Source organism: Phyllobates terribilis, unplaced genomic scaffold (genome assembly GCF_046119375.1).
Source record: "Phyllobates terribilis strain yellow unplaced genomic scaffold, ASM4611937v1 Scaffold_11__3_contigs__length_659146591, whole genome shotgun sequence".
Lineage (NCBI taxonomy): Eukaryota > Metazoa > Chordata > Amphibia > Anura > Dendrobatidae > Phyllobates > Phyllobates terribilis.
In genome coordinates this window covers 296,575,833-296,598,240 of record NW_027362771.1, presented here as the reverse complement: position 1 = coordinate 296,598,240, position 22,408 = coordinate 296,575,833, and the positions used below count along the sequence as shown (strand labels likewise).

The 22,408-nt window shown below is 40.6% G+C and overlaps 1 protein-coding gene across 3 annotated transcripts in view; it reads right to left on the bottom strand.

Moving 5' to 3' along the window:
• The window catches only part of LOC141165100 (uncharacterized), a 43,799-nt gene extending 21,656 nt beyond the window's left edge, over positions 1 to 22,143 (bottom strand). For all 3 annotated transcript variants that reach the window (XM_073650738.1, XM_073650736.1, XM_073650737.1), the window contains exons 1-2: positions 21,924 to 22,143; positions 26 to 211 (exon numbers count right to left, since the gene is read on the bottom strand). In XM_073650738.1, coding sequence (XP_073506839.1) covers positions 26 to 211; positions 21,924 to 21,990 — 253 coding nt within the window. In that variant the 5' untranslated portion in view covers positions 21,991 to 22,143. The remainder of the gene's footprint in view (positions 1 to 25; positions 212 to 21,923) is intronic.
• Between the last annotated feature and the right edge of the window lie 265 nt (positions 22,144 to 22,408).

Here is a 22,408-nt window from a genome sequence, read left to right as displayed (position 1 = left end):
TGCCCATATTAAATTAATAACTTACTGTGGCAATGACAATCCTGTGACATCCACCTAATAACGCCATTAGAATTATCACATATGTAGGAAAAATGGTCAATAAAGCCAGCAAAGTAGTCTGGATCACAGCTGAATGCAAGTTGTGAACCAACCAGGAACTTTTCAGAAGTGAGGTTAGTGATGCTCAAGTCTGAGGGATAGTCACACATTTCTATGAAAGAAAGAAAGGAGGAAAGAAAAAAAAAGAAATTTAGTCTTGTGATCTAGTTTTGCAAATAATTTACACAAATATTATTATTTTTTTTAACATAATATGGTGAATCATATAACTTAAAGCTAACCTGATATTCTAGATTCATTTACCAAATAAGCATGTACATGTCTAATAAAAAGATTTCTGGCCTACTCTATATTTTACATGCATGATATATTTTTCAGCTTTGCTCCCTTCTTTACCTTCCATTATGCCCATGGTCTCATCATGTCAATATTGTGTCCAACCATCTGCTCAGGGGAGGATATATCATTGGTGCAACCTGTGCAGCCGCACATGGGCCCAAGAGGTAAGGGGGCCACCGTCACCTCCAAAGCAGGTGGAATTGTGCATTATGATGAGCTATTGGAGTGCAAAGAGCCCAAATATTTTTTCTTGCACAGAGGCCTCTTCGGTCTATGTCCATCAATGCATCAGCTACTAATGAGACCTTGCAAACCTTGCCCCCCAAACACAGCAGCAGCACGAATGACATTTAAATTAAGATTTAATGCTGAAATAACTATGTCCTCCTTGAAATGTGTGTGTGCGGGCTCTCTATCCCTCTGACACATCTCAACAGCACCACTCTGCGTAAAATAATCTTCCAGTGAGGTATTAAAGGACAAAATTGGAAGCCATTCCCTATCCATACATCAGGAGATATATTCATGATTGCTTGGGGTCTGACCACTGAGACCCCTACGAATCCTGAAAACCGGACTCTAAAGAGCCTCATCTGAATTAAGCAGAGGTTGAACATGTGCACCCATTCATTCTCAAAGGTACTACCAGAGATAGACAAACACAGTTATGCTTTCTTGGGGTTTTCCACTAGTTTTTCTAAAACTTGCCAAAGAGAAAGGATCATTAGAAAATAAAAAGATGAGTCCAACTGACCATTCTACACCCTAGAAGTGATGATGTCCTTACCAATGAGTCACTTAATCACTGAGGCAACTGAGTGTCTGTAGCGTCAGGTGACTGATGTAGGGGACATCATCCGATCAAAATTCTAATAATTTTTTCTTTGTCCAAAAATGGTGCAGACAGTTGTTAGCCTGTCTTTTGCTCTAGGTATGGAGTTATTTCTTTGGTGGTTTCCCATAGATTTCTCTATAGGATATGCCAGAAAATAAAATCTTACAAATATAAAAAGTATTAAAAAAAACCAAAAGTTTAGGTTATATAATTTGCGCTAAGGTAGTGAGGCGGACTCAGATTCAGTTGATAAAAGGGTCAATTTTTATTAAGTTAAAATGTAATTCTAAAATGTTGGATAAAACTTTATCATAAGCATTATCCTAAAGGATCTGTTTAAAAGTAATAGTCTTTATACAGAGTAAAAGATCGACGTAAGAGAGCATATGCTGAATTGTTCACAATGGTGGTCACTGGGGACTGTGGGACTGTATGGGTTGAGACTGTTGGTTGGGTTCAACCGGTGGAGAACCTGTAGGGAGAGATGTTGCATTGCTTACGTTTAGAGGGGTCGTTGACTACGATGATGGTCAATGGGGGAGGTAATATTTACCTGGTTAGTCACTTGGTAGGTGGTTGGTTGATGCTGTGGTGAGTCTCAAAGTTGTAGTCTCAAAGTTTGTAACGTATAAGTGCTTAATTCTATTCAATAAAAGAGGATATGTTGGCTGTATAAAATACGAATTTATTTAGAACAATAATAATCGGATAAAAAATATTTTGATAAGAGCAAAGGATAAATAGAGTTATAGGCAAATCCTAATGATCCTAAGTAAAGTGCGTTGTGCTTCTTAGTTTTGTAGTGGTTGGTTCCACATGGAGATAATATCCTATGGGAGGAAAGAAGGATAATAAATAAAAGTATTCTAGTGGGTGGCCTAATTGGGGGTGAAATTATAAGAAGATATTTACCTAAAAATTGGGGTTGGAGGGATATGATAGGTCAGTAGAGGATCAGTTTGAGGGACGATTCTGTTCTAAAAATCAAAGATGTTTAGGATTTAGGTTCTTAATTCTCGAATTTATGGTGAGTATATTTACCTGAATTAGTGGTAGAAGGATTGTTTTTGGTCCATTTTAGTGTTGGAGTTCCCCTGGAGCTGTGGATAGTTGGATTAGCTTTTTTAGGGTCTCTGGTTAAATGATGAATTAGGAATATACCAGACTTGGAGGATAGGTGATGTACCTCTGTGGTTATGGTCCTATTCAGGGTGCAGGGAGATACAGAGAGGAGGGCGTGCCTGGTAAAGGGCACGTACCAGTTGGATAGAGGTAATTGACTGCAGACAATCTGTAGAGAGTTTTATACAGTAGTTGTGACGCCTCTACTCGAAAGCCCTTTTCTTTACCCTGGGAGATGGGGGACTCTGAGTCGGGTCCTATGATGGAGAGATGGGATGCAGCCGTGGCCCGGACCCGATCCGTGCTCAGGGCCGTCACATTAAAAGGATGGTGTGGGCTTATCCGGGTTGAGTGGCTGATTCCGACTACGCCACCTGTGGCACCTGGTGAAGGTCACCAGCGCCACTGCAGTCCGCTGAGGCATGGTGTTCTGGCGGCCGTCGTTATTACTACTCCCCACAGGCGGAACAAGGCCTCAGGGCAGAGAGACAGGATGGAGGGGGTAGTAGTAGAGGAGACCGTGTGCTGTGTCGTGCGGTGTAGCGCAGAATAAAGAGTCCGGAGGCCATAGGGGTGAACTTCCAAGGCTTTACTCACATTAGAGATGGCAGAAGGAAGGCGACTCCCTGCTCCCCGCGGAGTCCTGCGGTCACCAGGGACGGGGGTCCGACTATCTCTGAGCAAGTCCAGCATTCAATCAGGACCCCGCACCAGAGTGTTCCTGAACTACAGACTGTATCCTTTCCTGTCTGTGTGTGTAGATAGGCCGGGTCTCCCTCTGAACTCCTCTCAGAAAAAGGGCACGGGTGGCAGCTATGCTCTTTCCGTTACCCGGTGGGATCCTAAGGGCCTACCGGGCTTTCCCGACCAGGACATGGAGTAGCAAGGTCGGGTGTCGGGGGCCGGTACCCCTCTTGCAGCCGGACTCCCTCAGAATATATCAGGTAGGCGAGGACAGGTGGCGTACACTGCTCCGTCTGCATCCTCCCCGGGATCCATTTGCTGTGGAGCTACACTCTTAAGCTCCAGGCCTTCTTGGTCATGGTCCTTGACCAGGTTGAGACATTCCTTGCCTACAACCTGCCCCTCGCCCCAAGGCCGGGGTACGAGGGCTGTGTCTCCATCCACTGCAGGTCCACACAGGATCCACGTTCAGGGAGGGAGATCACAATCAAAAGACAGTCAAAAGAACAAAAAGACCATGAACCAAGATGGCTGTGTATTAAATATGAAATTTAAAGTGTCACTGAAATGTGAGTCCTCCACCCTCACCCACTAACTGGTTCCCCTAGCTCTTGGTTCCCCAGTCTCCCTGTAACCAGGAGGGCAGCACCTGGTGCATTCTAGCCCCCTCTGGTGGAGAAATGTGGTGTTGGATGAAAAGGTTGGGTCCTGACCATCACGCTGTTCTTACCTCAGAGGAGGAACACTACACTCCATTAAAGAAGTGCAGCATCCCTGTGGCGGTCAAACCCTCAGGGGCTCCACATAATTATTGCAGGAAAATAAAAAATGAGGGTTGGGGAGTTTAGATTTTGGGGTAATGGTACCTGTATTGTGATAGCTGGTAAATATATGACGCTTGAGGTATACCAAAGTAGTTACCTGGGGAGATGTCCCTTCAGGCTAGGATTTTGTGAGCTGAATATCGGTAATACCTGTTGTATGGATGGTACCTTTCTTATTTTTTAAAAAGATGGTACTTGTTGTGGTTAGCGGTAATCAGCCGTTGTAAAATAGAGCTCCTTGGAAAGAACAGACGATAAACGGTAAATGTTAGTATGTGCCTGAAGGCCATTCAGGGGTTAATCCTGCAGATAATAGTATAGGAGTTCGCCCCCCCCAAAAAAATTAAAAAAATAATTATATACTGTATATATATATATATATATATATATATATATATATATATATATGTATATATATATAATGAGAAAACCAATGTTAGTCTGTGCCTAGAAGGCACTGCGGGGTTAATCCTATAAAAATGGTATAGGGGTTCGCCCAAGGTTAAAAACCGTTTATCTCTGGGCAAGGTATAAGGTATGCCGAGTAGAAAAGCTCATTGGTGCATACAAAAGCACAGCTGTGCTTAGTCCAGGATATGTACTTCACCAATGTGGTGGTCAGGCAACTCACTGTTTGGCGGTCGAGGTCTGCAGATCGTCGTGGTCTGGAAAGAGGAGAAATTACTCCTGTGGCAGAGGTACGTTCTTGGTGGGGAGAGGGGAGGAGCAGGGTCCCGGCCGGAAACCGCTGCTCCGTGCCACTTCTCCAGGCGCCTGTGTTCTGTGGTGCGCAAGGACCTGCGCTGTACACATGGCGGATGTTTAGGACCTGCATGACGTCATGTCACGTGTCTGGTACCAGTACGGGAGCCTAGGAGGGTCAGGAATTGACGCGTTTCGGAATTCTATGGATTCCTTCCTCAGAGTTGGTTCCTAGGCTGTATATGGTCCTTTTTATATGGTTTTGCCTCTTTTTTTTTTTTTTTTTGCCTTTTTTTTTCTCTTTTTCCTTGAAAGGTGTTCAATCAGGGGTAATCAGTCATCGTTAAAGGCATATAGCTCTATTTCGGAGTTTAAACCCTTAGGTTTATGGGTGTCAAAAATAAAAATCCATTTACTTTCCACTCTCGACATTTGCTTCAGATAGTCACCCTTTCGCCATTGTTTAGGTACTTTTTGAATACCTGTAATCTGGATGTCCAGTATAGAACCCCCATGTTTTTCAGCGAAGTGTTTTGATAAGGGGTGTTCATCAAATTTATTAGAAATGTTAGGTAGATGTTCGTTGATTCGAGTGTGCATGGGCCGTTTTGTTCTGCCTATGTACTGTACATCTTGTTGCAGGTAATACAATAAATAATCCCCTTAGTTGTGCATGTAATAAAATCCGATATTGTATGTATGATGTCTCCTCTTTTTATGTTTTTTTGTTTTTTCATACATGTTTTCTTACATACATTTCATATAGGAAAGGGTGTCGCTTTTTTGGGGGGCAAGGGTCTGGACTGTTGGAGCAATCAAGTTGCCCAAATTACAGGCTTTCTTATATATAAAGCGGGGGTGATCTGGAAGTTTTTCACCGATGATCTTGTCACCTTTCAGGAAACTCCAGTGTTTCTTGATAATTTTCCTAAATATTATGAATATTATAATATGTGAAATGATTTTTGTATATATCTTCTGAATTGGATTGTATATTTGAATCACAATCAATAACAATTACGATTGAAGAAAGTATTGGTCGGGTGTTATATTTTATACATAAACATAACAGCTCCGTCTGCTGTTTAGTGGCTTCTGCTTGGTACTCAGATCAGCGGCACATTCATTTGAAACAGTGGAAATATTCAGCTCCGCAACTGGTTACATCTGGATACTGCCGATGCTGAGAAAAGTTGATCAGTGGTGTTGCTGCGTATCGGACCACCATCAATCTGAAATTGATGACCTAGCCTACTGAAGAAGTGAAGCACACCCTTAACATGTGCGAAAATATGCAGAACTAAGAGTACAAGAGAGTCCACCTTGAGACTCAATATCACCAAGGTCTCCACACCCCACCACGGAATTTTGCAGTTGTTTATTCTGGGGGTGTTCATAATATTTATCTGCATGGTATGTGGTCTACTTTCTCTGGTTGCAGTATGGCTAATTGTTACAGATCTGCACAATAATATGTATTTGATTCTGTTTTGTATTGACATTTCCCAGGTCCCTAAATCCACTGCACACAAACTACGAAGGCTTAGAGGTAACATTGCTTATGACAAGGTTGAAGTGAAATATATGTACAGTTAGCACATTATGTGATCAATAGTGTGCAGTTTTGTGACCTGGCGGTGACTAAACACTGTGAGAGTTGTGAACATTGCGGGCTGCATTAAGGAACTGGAAATACAAGTCAGGCACCTTTTCATCATGTCATAATAAAGCATCTAAAATGTTACATGAAACAAAGATGAAGGCAAAAAGATTGTGTTTTCAAAATTCAGAAATGAAGATGAAAGCGCAATTACAATAAGGCGACGTAAGGCTCACATTGATGTATCCAATAACACAATGGGTTATAAAGAACATATTATTCAAGTGCTTGACAATATCATCTTCAGCTTTTGTGTAGTAAACAGAAACTTGTGGCTTGAGAAGTAGCTCAGAAGCAGAAAACCACAATCTAACCACTGGAAGACACTGACAATTTATTAATGGTTTGTGAGACAAAACAAGTGTTAGAGAGCGCCATCACTTTCTCTACAACAGTCGTGCCTTTTTCACTTCGATAATACATTTGGACAGCTATTCTGAATTGCTTTGCCATGCCACTCTGATGTGTTTTTTTCTGTTTATACATCTCTCATACTCATAGCAGAACAGAATTGAAATAAAGTCATATGTCAATCAATATTTCAGGAGGTATTTTAAGGAACTTTGACTATTTCTGCATCGAAGATAAAGTTCCAAGTTATAGGTATTTCTAATGTTAATGACTGAAGCATGAAGTAAAGTGAAATGGAGACGGCTGGAGCTTTTTTATGTATTAACCTTTACACAACTTCATTATAGAAAAGTCTAATTGAAAGCAAATTCGATAAAAAATAGGAAAAACATTTAGGAAATTTTAAAGGAAATGTCTCATTCTATGTTTAGAAATGCACCATTCCCTGCTTCCCATCTTCATGGTTGCACCTTTAGCCAAAACTGTGCGCCCTCACATACTGCATGCAGAGGAACTTTTGCCCCTACAGCACTAGAGGGTGACTAAAAGTGGCCACATCCAGCGATCCCGCCAGATTCTGAGCTGCTTTTGCAAACTCGGTAGCAAAGAGTTTGCAAACACACACTCCTTGCTTAAGAAACTATCCACCTCTGATAAACTGCTAAGTTGGCTGGTAACATAGACAACAAGCAGTAAACTATAGAATTAAAAATCCCTCCGTTTTTGAAAAAAGAGATTTGTTTAATACAAAGTGGCTTATTTTCAGAATCACTTTGCAATTTAACCCATTTAGCAAGATGAGACAATTGTTTTAATTAAGAAAGCCAAAGTGCACTCCCAGCTCTCCTGCTTCTCTTTCTATTCCCCGCCCCCTGCCTGCCTCCTATCTCTGATTGTCAAGTCACTGAAACATGAGAAACTAACAAATAAAGTTGCACTCTGTAATGCTATAGCATTTAAACATGAAACATATGAAATTTGAATTGCATTACTGTTCTAGAAAATAGGAAATAAAGAAGATACTTAGCACATCATTTGGCCAATTCATGCATGCCCAGTAGCCAATGACAAGGTGATCTTCTTTTGCTGGGAACCTATTCTAATGTGATTCCTCTCTTGGGCTGATGACTTACATTTATATGGATAGGTAGGATCCTGCTGTAATTAAAACTGCCATGGGCTGATGGGTGGAGTGCTCAGTCAGAGAGCCTATGTATACAAAAATGGCTCAGAAAAGGACAAGAGTTCAAAAAACATCACAGAAAAGAAACCAGCCTTACCAAGACCATTTTAATTTTCAGATTGCTAGGCAGCTGCTTAGAAGAACCCACATCTGCTGTGTTTTCGCACAAGGTTAGAAGAGGCTGGGTTTTTATAAAGCTGGGAAATTTGCATCACCTGGCCTTTGCTAACGATGATAGTGAACAAGCCATAACCCTAACAGGCTAATTAAGGTCTGAAACCTTGGTCAAAGTTATCTGAATACACAAATCTCTAAGGGTGCCCAAACTTTTGCATCTTTTGCATCAGCCCATTTTCCTTTTAGTAATTTTTAAAATACAAACGATAGCAATATATATATATATATATATATATATATATATATATATATATATATATATATGTATATTCCGAAAAATGAAGACAGCACTCCTGTGGAAATTCCAGTGATAATAAATCTTCATTATTTGGAATCTATCTATTGGGCTGGTCTATACCTGGAGGACGTGCACCCGTTATAAGTATTACAGTGTGTTTGCTGGTGCTGTTTGGATTTTATTTTTTATATATACACTGCTCAAAAAAATAAAGGGAACACTCAAATAACACATCCTAGATCTGAATGAATTAAATATTAAATATTATCATTGAATACTTTGTTCTGTAGAAAGTTGAATGTGCTGACAACAAAATCACACAAAAATCATCAATGGAAATCAAATTTATTAACCAATGGAGGCCTGGATTTGGAGCCACCCCCAAAATTAAAGTAGAAAAACATACTACAGGCTGATCCAACTTTGATGTAATGTCTTTACATACCTCGGCAGAATTTTTCCTTTCTTGGCCTTGTTTCAGAGAATATGAATGATAACAACAAATCTTTTTCTCCTCTCTTGGTTATTGGTTGAGTGAAGCCATTTATTGTCAAACTACTGTGTTTTCTCTTTGTAAATCTTAATGACAACTAAAAACATCCAACTGACCCTGTTCAAAAGTGCACATACCCTGGTGATTTTGGCCTGATAACATGCACAGAATTTGACACAAATGGGTTTGAATGGCTACTAAAGGTAACATCCTGACCTGTTTGCTTGTAATCAGTGTGTGTGCATAAAAGCTGAGTGAGTTTCTGGGATCCAGACAGACTCTTGCATCTTTCATCCATCCACTTACGCTGCTGGATTGTGAGTCATGGGCAAAGCAAAAGAATTGTCAACGGATCTACGGGAAAACGTAGTTGAACTGTATAACACAGGAAAGGGATACAAAAAAATATGCAAGGAATTGATAATGCCAGTCAGCAGCGTTCAAACTGTGATTAACAAATGGAAAATCATGCGCTCTGTAAAACCAAACCACGGTCAGGTAGACCAACAAAAATTTCAGCCACAACTGCCGGGAAAATTGTTTGGGATGCAAAGAAAAACCCACAAATAACATCTGTAAACTAGCGTTGTGGCTGTTTCAAGATGCACAATAAGGCACTTGTAGAAAAATGGGCTGCATGGTCGAGTCGCCAGAAGAAAACCATAACTGTGCAAATGCCACAAAGTATCTCGCCTACAATATGCCAAACAGCACAGAGACTAGCCATAAAACTTCTGGAACAAGGTAATTTGGAGTGATGAGACCAAAATTGAACTTTGTGGCCACAACCATAAATGTTACATTTGGAGAGAGGTCAACAAGGCCTATGATGAAAGGAACACCATTTCTACAGTAAAGCACGGAGGTGGATCGCTGATGTTTTGGGGATGTGTGAGCAACAAAGGCACAGTAAACTTGGTAAAAGTTGACGGAAAGATGAATCCAGCATATTATCAGCAAATACTGGAAGCAAATTTGCACTCATCAGCCTGAAAGCTGCGCATGGGACGTACTTGGACGTTCCAACATGACAACAATCCAAAACACAAGGCCAAGTCGACCTGTCATTCGCTACAGCAGAACAAAGTGAAGGTTCTGGAGTGGCCATCTCAGTTTCCTGAACTCAATATCATTGAACCACTCTGGGGAGATCTCAAGCGCGCAGTTCATGCTAGACAGCCCAGGAATTTACAGGAACTGGAGGCTTTTTGCCCAAAAGAATGGGCAGCTTTACCATCTGAGAAATTAAAGAACCTCATCCACAACTACCACTAAAGACTTTAAGCTGTCATTGATGTTAGAGGGGGCACTACACGGTATTAAGAACTGGGGTATGTGAACTTTTGATCAGGGTCATTTGGATGTTTTTGGTTGTCATTAAGATTTAAAAAGAGAAAACACAGTAGTTTCACAATAAATGGCTTCACCCAACCAATGACCAAGAGTGGAGAAAAACATTTTTTGTTATCATTCATATTCTCTGAAACAAGGCCAAGAAAAGAATAATTCTGCCGGGGTATGTAAACTTTTGAGCACAACTGTACTTATAACTTACTTGCTCGTTCAGTCATAGGGGTGTTCCTTTCTGTATTTAGTCAACCTGGTCGCCACCCACTCAATTTTAATCTTTATTCCACGCTTGCGCACTTTCAATCTGTTCTCCAGCGTTCTGTCTTCTTTTCCCATTGCGTAAGCACAGGTAATGTGTAATGGGCTTGCGTATTGTGAATGGGGTCCCCACACATGTGCCGTGACGTGCGGCTGCCCCCGCGCTTGTGCCGTGACGTGCGGGTCGCCCGCGCGTGTACCGTAACTTGCGGCTCCCCGTGTGTGCGCAGTGAAGCTGTGTTGAGTTCAGCTTCACTGACTGTGTGCATGCGTGGGGGAGTCACATGTCACGGCGCACGCGTGGGAACCCCATTCACAATGCGCAAGCGCATTACACATTACCTGCGCTTGCGCAATGGGAAAAAAAGACTGAAAACGCTGTAGAACAGATTGAAAGTGCGCAAGCGTGGAATAAAGATTCAAATTGAGTGGGTGGCAACCAGGATGACTAAATACAGAAAGGTTTAAAGTCTGGCTGATTTATTTCAGTCCTCTTAAACCACATCACAGGAAACTCAAATACAGCCCTTGTCTGGCACAAAATGAAACATAAAACAAGTCCATACAATAGTGCTGGCTAACCCGTCTGGCTTAGCGTCCAGCTTCTTAGTTCTTTAGTAAAAGCACTCAATACAGGAGATCTGCACACCTCCATACACACAGACATGTGTGAGGTAAACAGGTCTCATTTTACCAAATGAACCACACACAGTGGTGGAGATATGGTGAGCAGCCATTCAGCTGCTCATAATCAACCTGCCATGGCCGATTAAGTCCTTTTTGTCCTACATGCACTAAAGCATTACTCTAAGATTTATCTTCCATCCACTATATATCTAACAGCCACCTTACAATATGTAATAATGTCAAATACAGTCAGAAAAAAAAGGTTTATTGTGGTTCAAAATAAATTACAACAGCTCTCCCATATTTATTTCACATTTATAATAGATCCTAAATGTTTGATTGCAAATAGAAAGAATGTCATGACAGTAGTAAGTTTGATATTAATGGCGAATTTTAGTTTTTAGATACTGAAACCAGAGAAAGATGCTATAAAATGCAAAATTTCAGACAAACATAATATGAGCAAATTTTTCCACCCATACTATGACTGCAAATTTTGACCTGAATGTGGGTACAATAATCTAAACTATCAAAATCATGGACCTTTAGCATTAGTTTAATAAATGCGTTGGGGACATGATTTATGGTTTTTGGGTTCAAGTCTTCAATCACTCTATGTGACTGCAGACTTGTGAATCCTCACACAGTGCGCACAGCATGCTTTGAGAATTCTTCAGTGCCGGTGAAGAGAGGGATAGGCGTGTGACCACAAGTATGTGATTACCTGCAGACTAGACATGCGCGGCCTCAATCAACGCAGGTGTAAAGTGCGAAACAGGGCAAGTCTAGTTGGAATGTGGCCAGAACTATGCAAATAGCATACTTGCAGTCACAAGACAACCTGCTTCCGGAGCCAGCACCAGAGAATCTTCACAGCGTGCACTGCAAGTGCTGTGAGGATTAATAGATCTGCTGTCACGTAGAGTGACTGTAGGCTTGTACCCTAGTGCCAGACAACCCCTTTATTGTATATAAGTATCACAAGTTCAATACAATCAAGAAAACCTATAATCTGGCCTTAAATGGGTTGTCCACTACTTTTAATATTTGGCCATTCTATTTTTATGTTGAAAAAAAAGTCTCTTTGTAAATACCTTGCTTTGCAGTTACTGCCTGTGAGTGACACTATCTTTGGCCACTCACAGGCATCACGTGACCTGCCGCTGATATCACGTCAAGTGAGGCGTGACATCAGTGACGCGATCCCCGCGGTGGATGCTGGGTTGTGGTCGGGGTTACCCCGCGTGTCACACCCAGCGTGTCACAACCAGCATCCATTGCACGCTTTCCCAATGAATGAGGAGAGGGAGAGCGCGCGGTGCATGCTGGGTGTGACACGCGGGGGATAACCCCGCCCACAGCCCATCACTCACCGTGGAACGCAGAAGAGAGAGACCCCTGGCTGCAGCCGGAACTTGAAGTGATATCAGCGGATGTCAGAGCCAGCTGCAGCCAGGGGTCACATGATGCCTTTGAGCGGCCAAGGATAGCGCCGCTTACAGGCAGTAACTGCAAAGCAAGGTACTTACAAAGATACTTATTTTCAACATAAAAATAGAATGGACGGTTATTAATAGTAGTGGACAACCCCTTTAAGATCAAATCGATAGGATCTTCTGAATCTAAAACTGAAAAATAAGGATCCTCATGATAATATTTATTACAGATTACCATAAAAATTGGAATGAGATGCTAGGTATAGTCAATAAACACTGGGCAATTTAAAATTGGACCCTGATCTTAAGGATCACCTGACCACACAGGTTCCCCATGGTTATTGAAAAGCAACATCTATTTTCAATCTTCTCGTAGCCACTTTACATGAAAGGACTCACATATGAAGATAGAACCTTTTAAAATCTTTAAATAAGAAGGTGTGTCCAAACTTTTGGTCTGTACTGTACAAAGGGACAACTCAATTGATTACTGGCTGAATGTTAGCGTCACATGCTATCTGCAATTAATACTGTGCCGTTCAGTACTGACATCAGAGCGAATGTGAACACTGTGATTTCTACACAGCTACCACGTGGATGTATCTCAGCGCCCACAATGAAAGTTTGTTCTTCATAATAATGTGCAGTTTAGTTTTGGTAATAGAATAGTGCACATTAAGATTTCGGCATAACCACCACCTGGAACGCTGCATATAACTGGATATAGAAACCATATCGCAGCGTCCAACAAAAAAAGTGTGAAAGCATGCTTATAGCACACGTTATAATTCTTATTTGCATGCCTCACATTGAAGCTCTGATTGACTTCCACTTATCTGACTGCAGAAGACTTATATAAGAAAAAACTATGTTTCTACCTCTTTTATTAAATAATTTGGTGGCCAATAATTCTATCTAAGAGGCGACATTGGTTACTATCCCTAGTGGCAGCAAAATTAAACTATCTGCCATATTATGTCAGGACTGCGCATATAATTATTACATCGCAAGACTGTGGTTCCATTAATATTATGCCCTGTGTAAAAACTGGGGTGTCATTTTTTTAAAATGTATGCAAAAACACTATGGTTTTAAATATTGAATAATAAAGTATAATTTTATTCACTATCTATTCCCTTTCCTTTGAATTTATCATTCCTTCCAGTAATGTACACTAATGTGAATACAACTATATGAGTGAGATCGCATACTTTAAAGGGGTTGTCCACTGCTCGGCAACCCCTTCTCAATCCCATGTCTCCCACCCTATCGGTATTAGCACTCGCTCTTCCGGAGATCATGTAACATTGTTATGTCACGTGATCCCTGCGACCAATCAGCACTGGCTTCACTCTCCCCACCTTTGGACAAATCACATACATCCAGAGAAAGTGAGAACTGATGCACTCTCATTTCCTATGGACGTATGTGATGTGTCCAAAGACAGGGAGGGTGAAGCCAGTGCTGATTGGTCGCAAGGATGGAGGGACATAATGTTACGCAATCTCTGGGAGAGCCAGTGCCGAGGTGGAACAGCACCAGCACTGGAGGTGAGGATAAGCATTACTATTTTACAAGGGGGAAACGTGAGGATTGAGAAGGGGTTGATTGAGTAGTGAACACCCCCTTTAAGGCTAAGTGCCCACGAAGCAGAAATGCTCCGGATTTTTTCTGCATCTCCCTGGCAGGAAAAACGCATGTGGATTTTACATGCGTTTTTCCTGCCAGGTAGAAGCGTTTGTGAAGCGTTTTTGCATGCATTTCCGCATGCGGGTTGTAAAGTGCTTTTCCAAGCGATTTTAGCATCACTTGGAAAAGTGCTTGACAACTTGGTCACACTATATAAATCCATCCAACCGGCATGGATTTATATAGTGTGACCAAGTTAATAGTGAAAAAAAGAATAAAAATGTTAAAAAATAAAAAAAAGACATTATACTCACCTTCTGATGGCCCCAGGTTTCCTTCTCCAGTGCGCCCGGTGTCTTGGGCGGCTCGCAGTGGTGTAAAAGGACCTTCCATGACGTCATTTAGTCATGTGACAGGTCACGCGACCGGTGACGTTGGCGGTCGCGTGACCTGTCACATGACTAAATGACGTCATGGAAGGTCCTTTTACACCACCGCGAGCCGCCCAAGACACCGGGCGCACTGGAGAAGGAAACCTGGGGCCATCGGAAGGTGAGTATAATGTCTTTTTTTATTTTAATTCTTTTTTAACTACAGGTTCTATGGTACCCAGGTCTGGATGAGAGTCTCCTCTTCTCAAGTCCCGGGTACCATCCGCGCATTGAATCGCTTAATATCCACATGTGTACATGTACTCATGCGGATATTATGCGATTCAATGCAAGTCAATGGCGGCAATTACGCCGCGTTTCCCCTAAATTAATGGACATGGTGCGGATTTTTCGACAATGATAATCCACAGCGGAAATTTCCGCAGCATCTGCACAGTACATGCGGATTATCATTGGGGACCATGGGAGACCTTCTACCAAGCGTTTTTTAAGTGTTTCTGCAGCGGAATTGCCAATGCAGAAAGGCTTATAAAATACATAGTGGGCACACAGCCTAAGTGAATACAAGTTCAGTGCCGAACTTATCCACTTATGAAGCCCTCTGTAGAGAAAAAAAGCACAATTCTCTTTTCAGTATTACAATTAATGGAGGACCATGTGACCAGACCTATCAGCCTCCACCAATAGAAAAACCCTTTTCATGGGAAAGCTGTATTAAGAACAGAAGGAATGCATTAACAAGCATACAGTGCCTCACAATGAAGGAGATCTGCGCTCAAACCTGTATTACTTCTATATTAGTGCCATAAAACTATGTCCTCATCACATTTGTTAAATATATAAAAAATGGGCAACTCCTTTAAGGTGAATTTCCCCTGTGTAATATTATTTTCAGTTAATCTTTACAGCTATAACATAGGAACTTTCCATAGCTTATGAATTCTGAAACTAAAACAGATCTTAACCCATGTGGTAATTGACCATACGCCTGTCCTTGTTCACGTAAAGGATTAATCATACTGCTCATCTTAACCAAACACGTTGACATTTCATTTCTAAGAGAACTGAGGTTTCATAGATCTTTGATCTCATACCTCAGCCAAGTCAATTGTGTGACAAAGATAGGAGCCCTTTATGTGATAAAATTTGGTTTTAATGCTTTACATTTTCTAAGCAAATATTTTGAATAATAAAAGAAAGAAATTGAAAAATGCAAAAAAACCCTGTGGTTTCATGTACTCATATCATGACTAAACTGGGGAAATGGTAAGACACTCTCAGACTTCTTCACTTCTTCTCCTGCATATTTTACCTTTGCGGCTGGATGATTAAGCAGACTCAACTGCTAGCACTCATTTGCCAAATTAAATTACCGGCTTTTACAGAAATCACCTACAGATTTTTTCCATGGCAATAAAAAGTAACAAAACAGAACAGAATGTCAGCATTATCTCAGACCAGACAATGTATTTCTATTGTAGAAATAGGTAACATTTTATTTTCTAATCTTAGTTCACTTTGCCTAAATATTAGAATAGCACATAAAGGCTCCACTATGACACTAACCTGTAGACTAAGAATGAAACAATAAAAAAAATCATGATGTCAATGCACAATACAGTTCTAGTAATTAGGGTATGTGCACACGATGCAGAAATGAAGCAGAAAATTTCTGCATCATTTCTGCATCTCCCTGGCAGAAAAAACGCATGCAGATTGTGCATGCGTTTTTCCTGCAGAATACATGCGGATCCACATGCAGATTCACATGCGTTTCCGCATGCAGATTGACAAGCGCTTTCCAGGCGATTTTAGCATCACCTGGAAAGTGCTTGATAACTAGGTCACACTATATAAATCCATGCAAACAGCATGGATTTATACAGTGTGAACCGAGAGAGTGTATATACTTACCTCTGATGGCCCGCGCTGTCCTGCTCAATCTGTTCTCCCGGCTGCCGGCAACTTTGAATTGAAAGACCTGCCGACGTCAGCGTCACGTGACCCGTCACATGACTCTGACGTCACCGCAGGTCCTACAACTCACTGCAAGTGCCGGGAACCAAGCGGGAGCGCTGCGCGGGCCGACAGAAGGTAAGAATACATTTATTTTTTATTTTATTCTTCTTTTTACAGCTTTTTTAATGGTACCTGGGTGTGGATGAGACTCTCCTCTCCTCCACACCCGGGTACCATCCGCACATTAGAACGCACCAATTACGCAAGTACAAATGCTGTCTTGCGGAATTGGCGCGTTCTAATGCAAGTCAATGGCGGCGAAATCGCCGCGTTTCCGCAAAATTAATTGACATGCTGCGGATTTTTGACCGCAGCGTTAACGCTGCGGAAAAATCCGCATCATGGGCACAGCACATGCGGATTTCCATTGGGGAACATTGCTGCCCTTCTACCATGCGTTTTTCATGCGTTTCCGCGGCGTTTACGCAACTGCAAAAACGCCGCGGAAACGCATGAAATACACATCGTGTGAACACAGCCTAACAGTCAGCGAGAAGATGTGTTATTCACAAATTGTGAAAAATAGTAAAACCCGATGGTATAGAATTCCTGCTAACTCAACATTAAATTAAAGGAGTATTCCATTCTCCAAGATGCTATCCAAATATGTAGTAGGCACAGTACAGACCAAAAGTTTGGACACACCTTCTCATTTAAAGATTTTTCTGTATTTTCATGACTTTGAAAATTGTGCATTCACACTGAAGGCATCAAAACTATGAATTAACACATGTGGAATTATATACTTAACCAAAAAGTGTGAAACAACTGAAAATATGTCTTATATTCTAGGTTCTTCAAAGTAGCCACCTTTTGCTTTGATGACTGCTTTGCACACTCTTGGCATTCTCTTGATGAGCTTCAAATGGTAGTCACCGGAAATGGTTTTCTCTTCACAGGTGTGCCCTGTCAGGTTTAATAAGTGGGATTTCTTGCCTTATAAATAGGGTTGGGACCATCAGTTGTGTTGTGCAGAAGTCAGGTGGATACACAGCTGATAGTCCTACTGAATAGTCTGTTAGAATTTGTATTATGGCAAGAAAAAAAGCAGCTAAGTAAAGAAAAATGAGTGGCCATCATTACTTTAAGAAATGAAGGTCAGTCAGTCCGAAAAATTGGGCAAACTTTGAAAGTGTCCCCAAGTGCAGTTGCAAAAACCATCAAGCACTACAAAGAAACTGGCTCACATGAGGACCGCCCCAGGAAAGGAAGACCAAGAGTCACCTCTACTTCTGAAGATAAGTTTATCCGAGTCACCAGCCTCAGGAATCGCAGGTTAACAGCAGCTCAGATTAGAGACCAGGTCAATGCCACACAGAGTTCTAGCAGCAGACACATCTCTACAACAACTGTTAAGAGGAGACTTTGTACAGCAGGCCTTCATGGTAAAATAGCTGCTAGGAAACCACTGCTAAGGACAGGCAACAAGCAGAAGAGACAAGTTTGGGCTAAAGAACACAAGGAATGGACATTTGACCAGTGGAAATCTGTGCTTTGGTCTGATGAGTCCAAATTTGAGATCTTTGGTTCCAACCACCGTGTCTTTGTGCGACGCAGAATAGGTGAACGGATAGACTCTACATGCCTGGTTCCCACCGTGAAGCATGGAGGAGGAGGTGTGATGGTGTGGGGGTGCTTTGCTGGTGACACTGTTGGGGATTTATTCAAAATTGAAGGTATACTGAACGAGCATGGCTACCGCAGCATCTTGCAACGGGATGCTATTCCATCTGGTTTGCGTTTAGTTGGACCATCATTTATTTTTCAACAGGACAATGACCCCAAACACACCTCCAGGCTGTGTAAGGGCTATTTGACCAAGGAGGAGAGTGATGGGGTGCTACGCCAGATGACCTGGCCTCCACAGTCACCAGACCTGAACCCAATCCAGATGGTTTGGGGTGAGCTGGACCGCAGAGTGAAGGCAAAAGGGCCAACAAGTGCTAAGCATCTCTGGGAACGCCTTCAAGATTGTTGGAAGACCATTTCCGGTGACTACCTCTTGAAACTCATCAAGAGAATTCCGAGAGTGTGCAAAGCAGTCATCAAAGCAAAAGGTGGCTACTTTGAAGAACCTAGAATATAAGACATATTTTCAGTTGTTTCACACTTTTTTGTTAAGTATATAATTCCACATGTGTTAATTCATAGTTTTGATGCCTTCAGTGTGAATGTACAATTTTCATAGTCATGAAAATACAGAAAAATCTTTAAATGAGAAGGTGTCTCCAAACTTTTGGTCTGTACTGTATATTAATAATAATATTAGCAAATTCCTCCAATTAGAAATGTAGTATAGTTCTTCTTATCATCTACGTTGCTTACCCCATGTGCAGGCCATTGCAGTTGTTTAGGTATCCATGGTTATGACCACTCATATAGTGACAGTTAGTTAGCTAGTTGCTAGTGGTCATGGCCATGGATACCTGAGGTCCTGCAATGCCCTGCACATGAGGTAAGTGACATAGGTTATCAGGAGAACTATACTACATTTCTAATTGGAGGTATTTGCTAATATTATTGTAACTCCTATTACACACTGGGATAGGATTTGGAGATGGGAATACCGCTTTAAATAGTTAATAAATTAACTGTTTCTTGGAAAAAGCAGACATCTTTTTCTAAAACCACCCCTGGTCTAAACATTTGCTGGACAAAGTTCTAAAATAAACTAATTAAAGCTTTCCGTAATTCAGGGAATACTAAAATACTTGATTTTTTTTTCTTTTTTAAAACCAAGCTGTTTTATTTTGTGAGAAAGATATTCCGTCTTCCTTATATAAATGATCCAGTTTATTTGATCAATGAATGATATAAAACCACATATAGACACAAATGTGCAGACAGCTGACGCGTTTTGGAGATTACAGCTGTGAATACTGAGATGTAATTTCCAAAATGCGTCAGCTGTCTGCACATTTGCGTCTATATATGGTCTTATTTCACAGTTAGAAGCTGCGGTGGCGACAGATGCAGAGTGCCATACATCCAGGACATTTTCAGAGGGCGGCAATAAAAGAAACTGTAGTAAGTAACTGCAAAACCGCCCCTAATGATGTCATGTTCAATGAGGGGTGATAGATGCTGCAGGGAAGTGACTAAAGCCCCTGTCTCCTGGTAACGCTTTGCTTGCGACTCCTCTCAAATGAAACATCACAGGAAGAGAAGTTAAAAAACAAATTTAGGGATTACCAGGATAGGGAGAAGTGTAGAATATTTTATAATAAAGCAAATTCCAAAAGTTCTTTGGGTGTAAAAATACATATTTAGAAAGGAAATTTTATGTATCAGACCGCCTTTTTAAGTATCTGCTTAGAAATTAGAGAGTAACTGTAGTTTTAATTTGTTTCATAAATCAATAATACATGTAAAAATAAGACACTTTGCAATATATCTTATCACAATAATCTACTTATTTCTCCTCCTGGACTGATGATTCATTCTCAAAATGATCAATGTTTGGGTTAAATCCCTCTCTTCAAGGAATATACAGTAGATTTTCCCATTAATGAGATAGGAGATGGCAGTTGGTGCTTATGAAGTTCTGTAACTGTGGTTTCATGTGAACTTGCAGCAAAATGTCTGTGTCTGCCTCTAGCTCCTCCCTCCCCACTATTCCGCTCTCCATAGAATTTTAAAAGCAGCAACTGCCAGCTCCTATCTCAGTATTGGGAAAATCTGTCTTCACTGAAAAAAGATTTTATCCATGAATTGAGAGTGAAAGATCAATCCAGTAGATGAAAGAAACAAATTTATCTATGATATATTACAAAGTCATTTTTTTTCATATGTACTGTTGCGTTATGAAATTAAAATAAAAAGAAACGGTTAATGTTTAAATTTGCAATAATAGAGACTTAAAGGAGTTTTACCACGAACGAAAGTTAATTTTAATCAATAGATCTTGGAATGATAATAAGTTCCACAATTGGATGTGTTTAAATAAAATGTTCCTGTGCTGAGATAATCTTATAAATGTTCCTCTGCTGTGTACTGTGTAATGGCTGTGTCTTACCGTACAGAGACATGGTTTGATCATACCACATCTCCTGGGCAGGGGGGGAAGCAAAAGAGTATACAGACATTACAGCCGGGGATCACAGCTGATTCTTTCTGTGAAGTAAAACATTGTTTAAAAACAGGCATTGAACTGTTTTACCTCACAAAATGAATCAACTGTTATCCCCTGCTATAATGTCTGTATACTCTTTTCCTTCCTCCCCTGCCCAGGAGATGTGGTATGATCAGACCATGTTCCTGCACGGTCAGACACAGCCATTACACAGTACACAGCAGGGACACATTTATAAGATTATCTCAGCACAGGGACATTTTATTTAAACACATCCAATTGTGGAAATTATTATTATTCCAAGATCTATTGATCAAAATCAACTTTAGTTCGTGGGAAAACCCCTTTTAGTAATGATTCACTATTGACTATTGTTGCTGAGTTTTTAGTGTTTTGCGTCTTATTTTATTTGCGACTTTTTCATCTTTCCATAAAGTCACATCTTTATGTGCTTTTTTCTTTTTTTTTTCATTCATCATTGTTGGTGAAGTTTAGGTTTTCCAGATGTTTCCGCCTAATTTATCATATGTGACAATTTGAAAAGTTGCAAAATTTGTGGCAAATGCACTCCAGTCCCCACAAGTGCCAAACCGCATGTTGTCTATTAACCAATCAAGACGCGGTTGGGTACTTAAATAGATTTTTCCAAAATTGTAAGTTATGTCCTGTGGATAGAGGATAACTTGTTTATTACTGGAAGTCTGATCACTGGGACTCTTAGCGATCCCCAAAATTTAATTCTGCAGAGCCCTGTTTTGACTGGAGCACCAAAGAACATTGAGTAAAGCACTCAGCTATTGCTGACAGTCCTATTGAAAATGACTGGAGAAGACATTGAGCATTCTCACCGCCACTCCATTCAATACAAGAGCCTTGTTCTCCAGTTACCGAGGCCTCTTCTCAGGATCACTATGGGTGAGAGCAGTCAAACCCTCAGCAATCATCAAGTTGCGATTTTGGGAAAGCTCCATTAAAAGGGGCCCCAAATTTACTGATTGAAGCACAACACCATAAGTATCTTATAGATCCTACAAATATAACTACTTAGTAAAAATACTAATACAACGCTGCTGCACATAACTTTCTTAATGAGATCTGTCATAAGAACTGCATAAGCAATATCCATTGTAACTGGAAAATGCAGAAATGTCTTGGATAAGAAGCTTGTAATCAATGAAAATCTGCTCACTTAATAACCTAAGATCATAATAACATCAGATGGAAGCTGTAAAGCCACATTAAATATGTGCAATAATATTGTAAATTATGTATGATGGGTCATATTTATCATCAGAGACAATCCCTATTACAGATGGCTTGTTTTATATACCTTGTGTTCAAATGGCAAAATACAAAGACGTTCATACATCTATATGCTTTCATTCATCGTTCTACTATTACAAAGAATCTAATATTCCTTACTGTTTTAACTCCTTCTCAACTTTCTATTATCAAAGAATTCATGTCCTTACCTTTCCCAGACGCAAATCCCATTAGTGATGGCAGTGTCAGTCCAAGAATGGCTAAATATAAATCCATTAGATGATGTAGAATAATGGGAAACTAATTAACTAAAAAGTTATAAATTGCTTTGGTCGTTCTAACCCACAATCTCTGTGATAAGAATGTCACAGTATGATGGTACGGAGCAAGTCCTTCTAACCAGGAAATTGTGCAGGAAGTGGTTAATCGGTATATGAGTATTCCAGCAAAGACATACTTTCATTTAAAATGACTATTGAGCTTACTCATTGTGAGCTCATATTCTTTGAAATCTATAAAAAAAATCATAAAAAAAAAGTAACTGCCATTTTCCATGGAGTTTATACATTTCTATAACTTTTATCATCTACATATAAATGTGTAGTCAGCTAATTTCAATTTATCTATGTTATACATCTCAGCTGGCTTTTTCGGTATCTCCCATTTGCTATACTGGAGAATGACGATGAATACT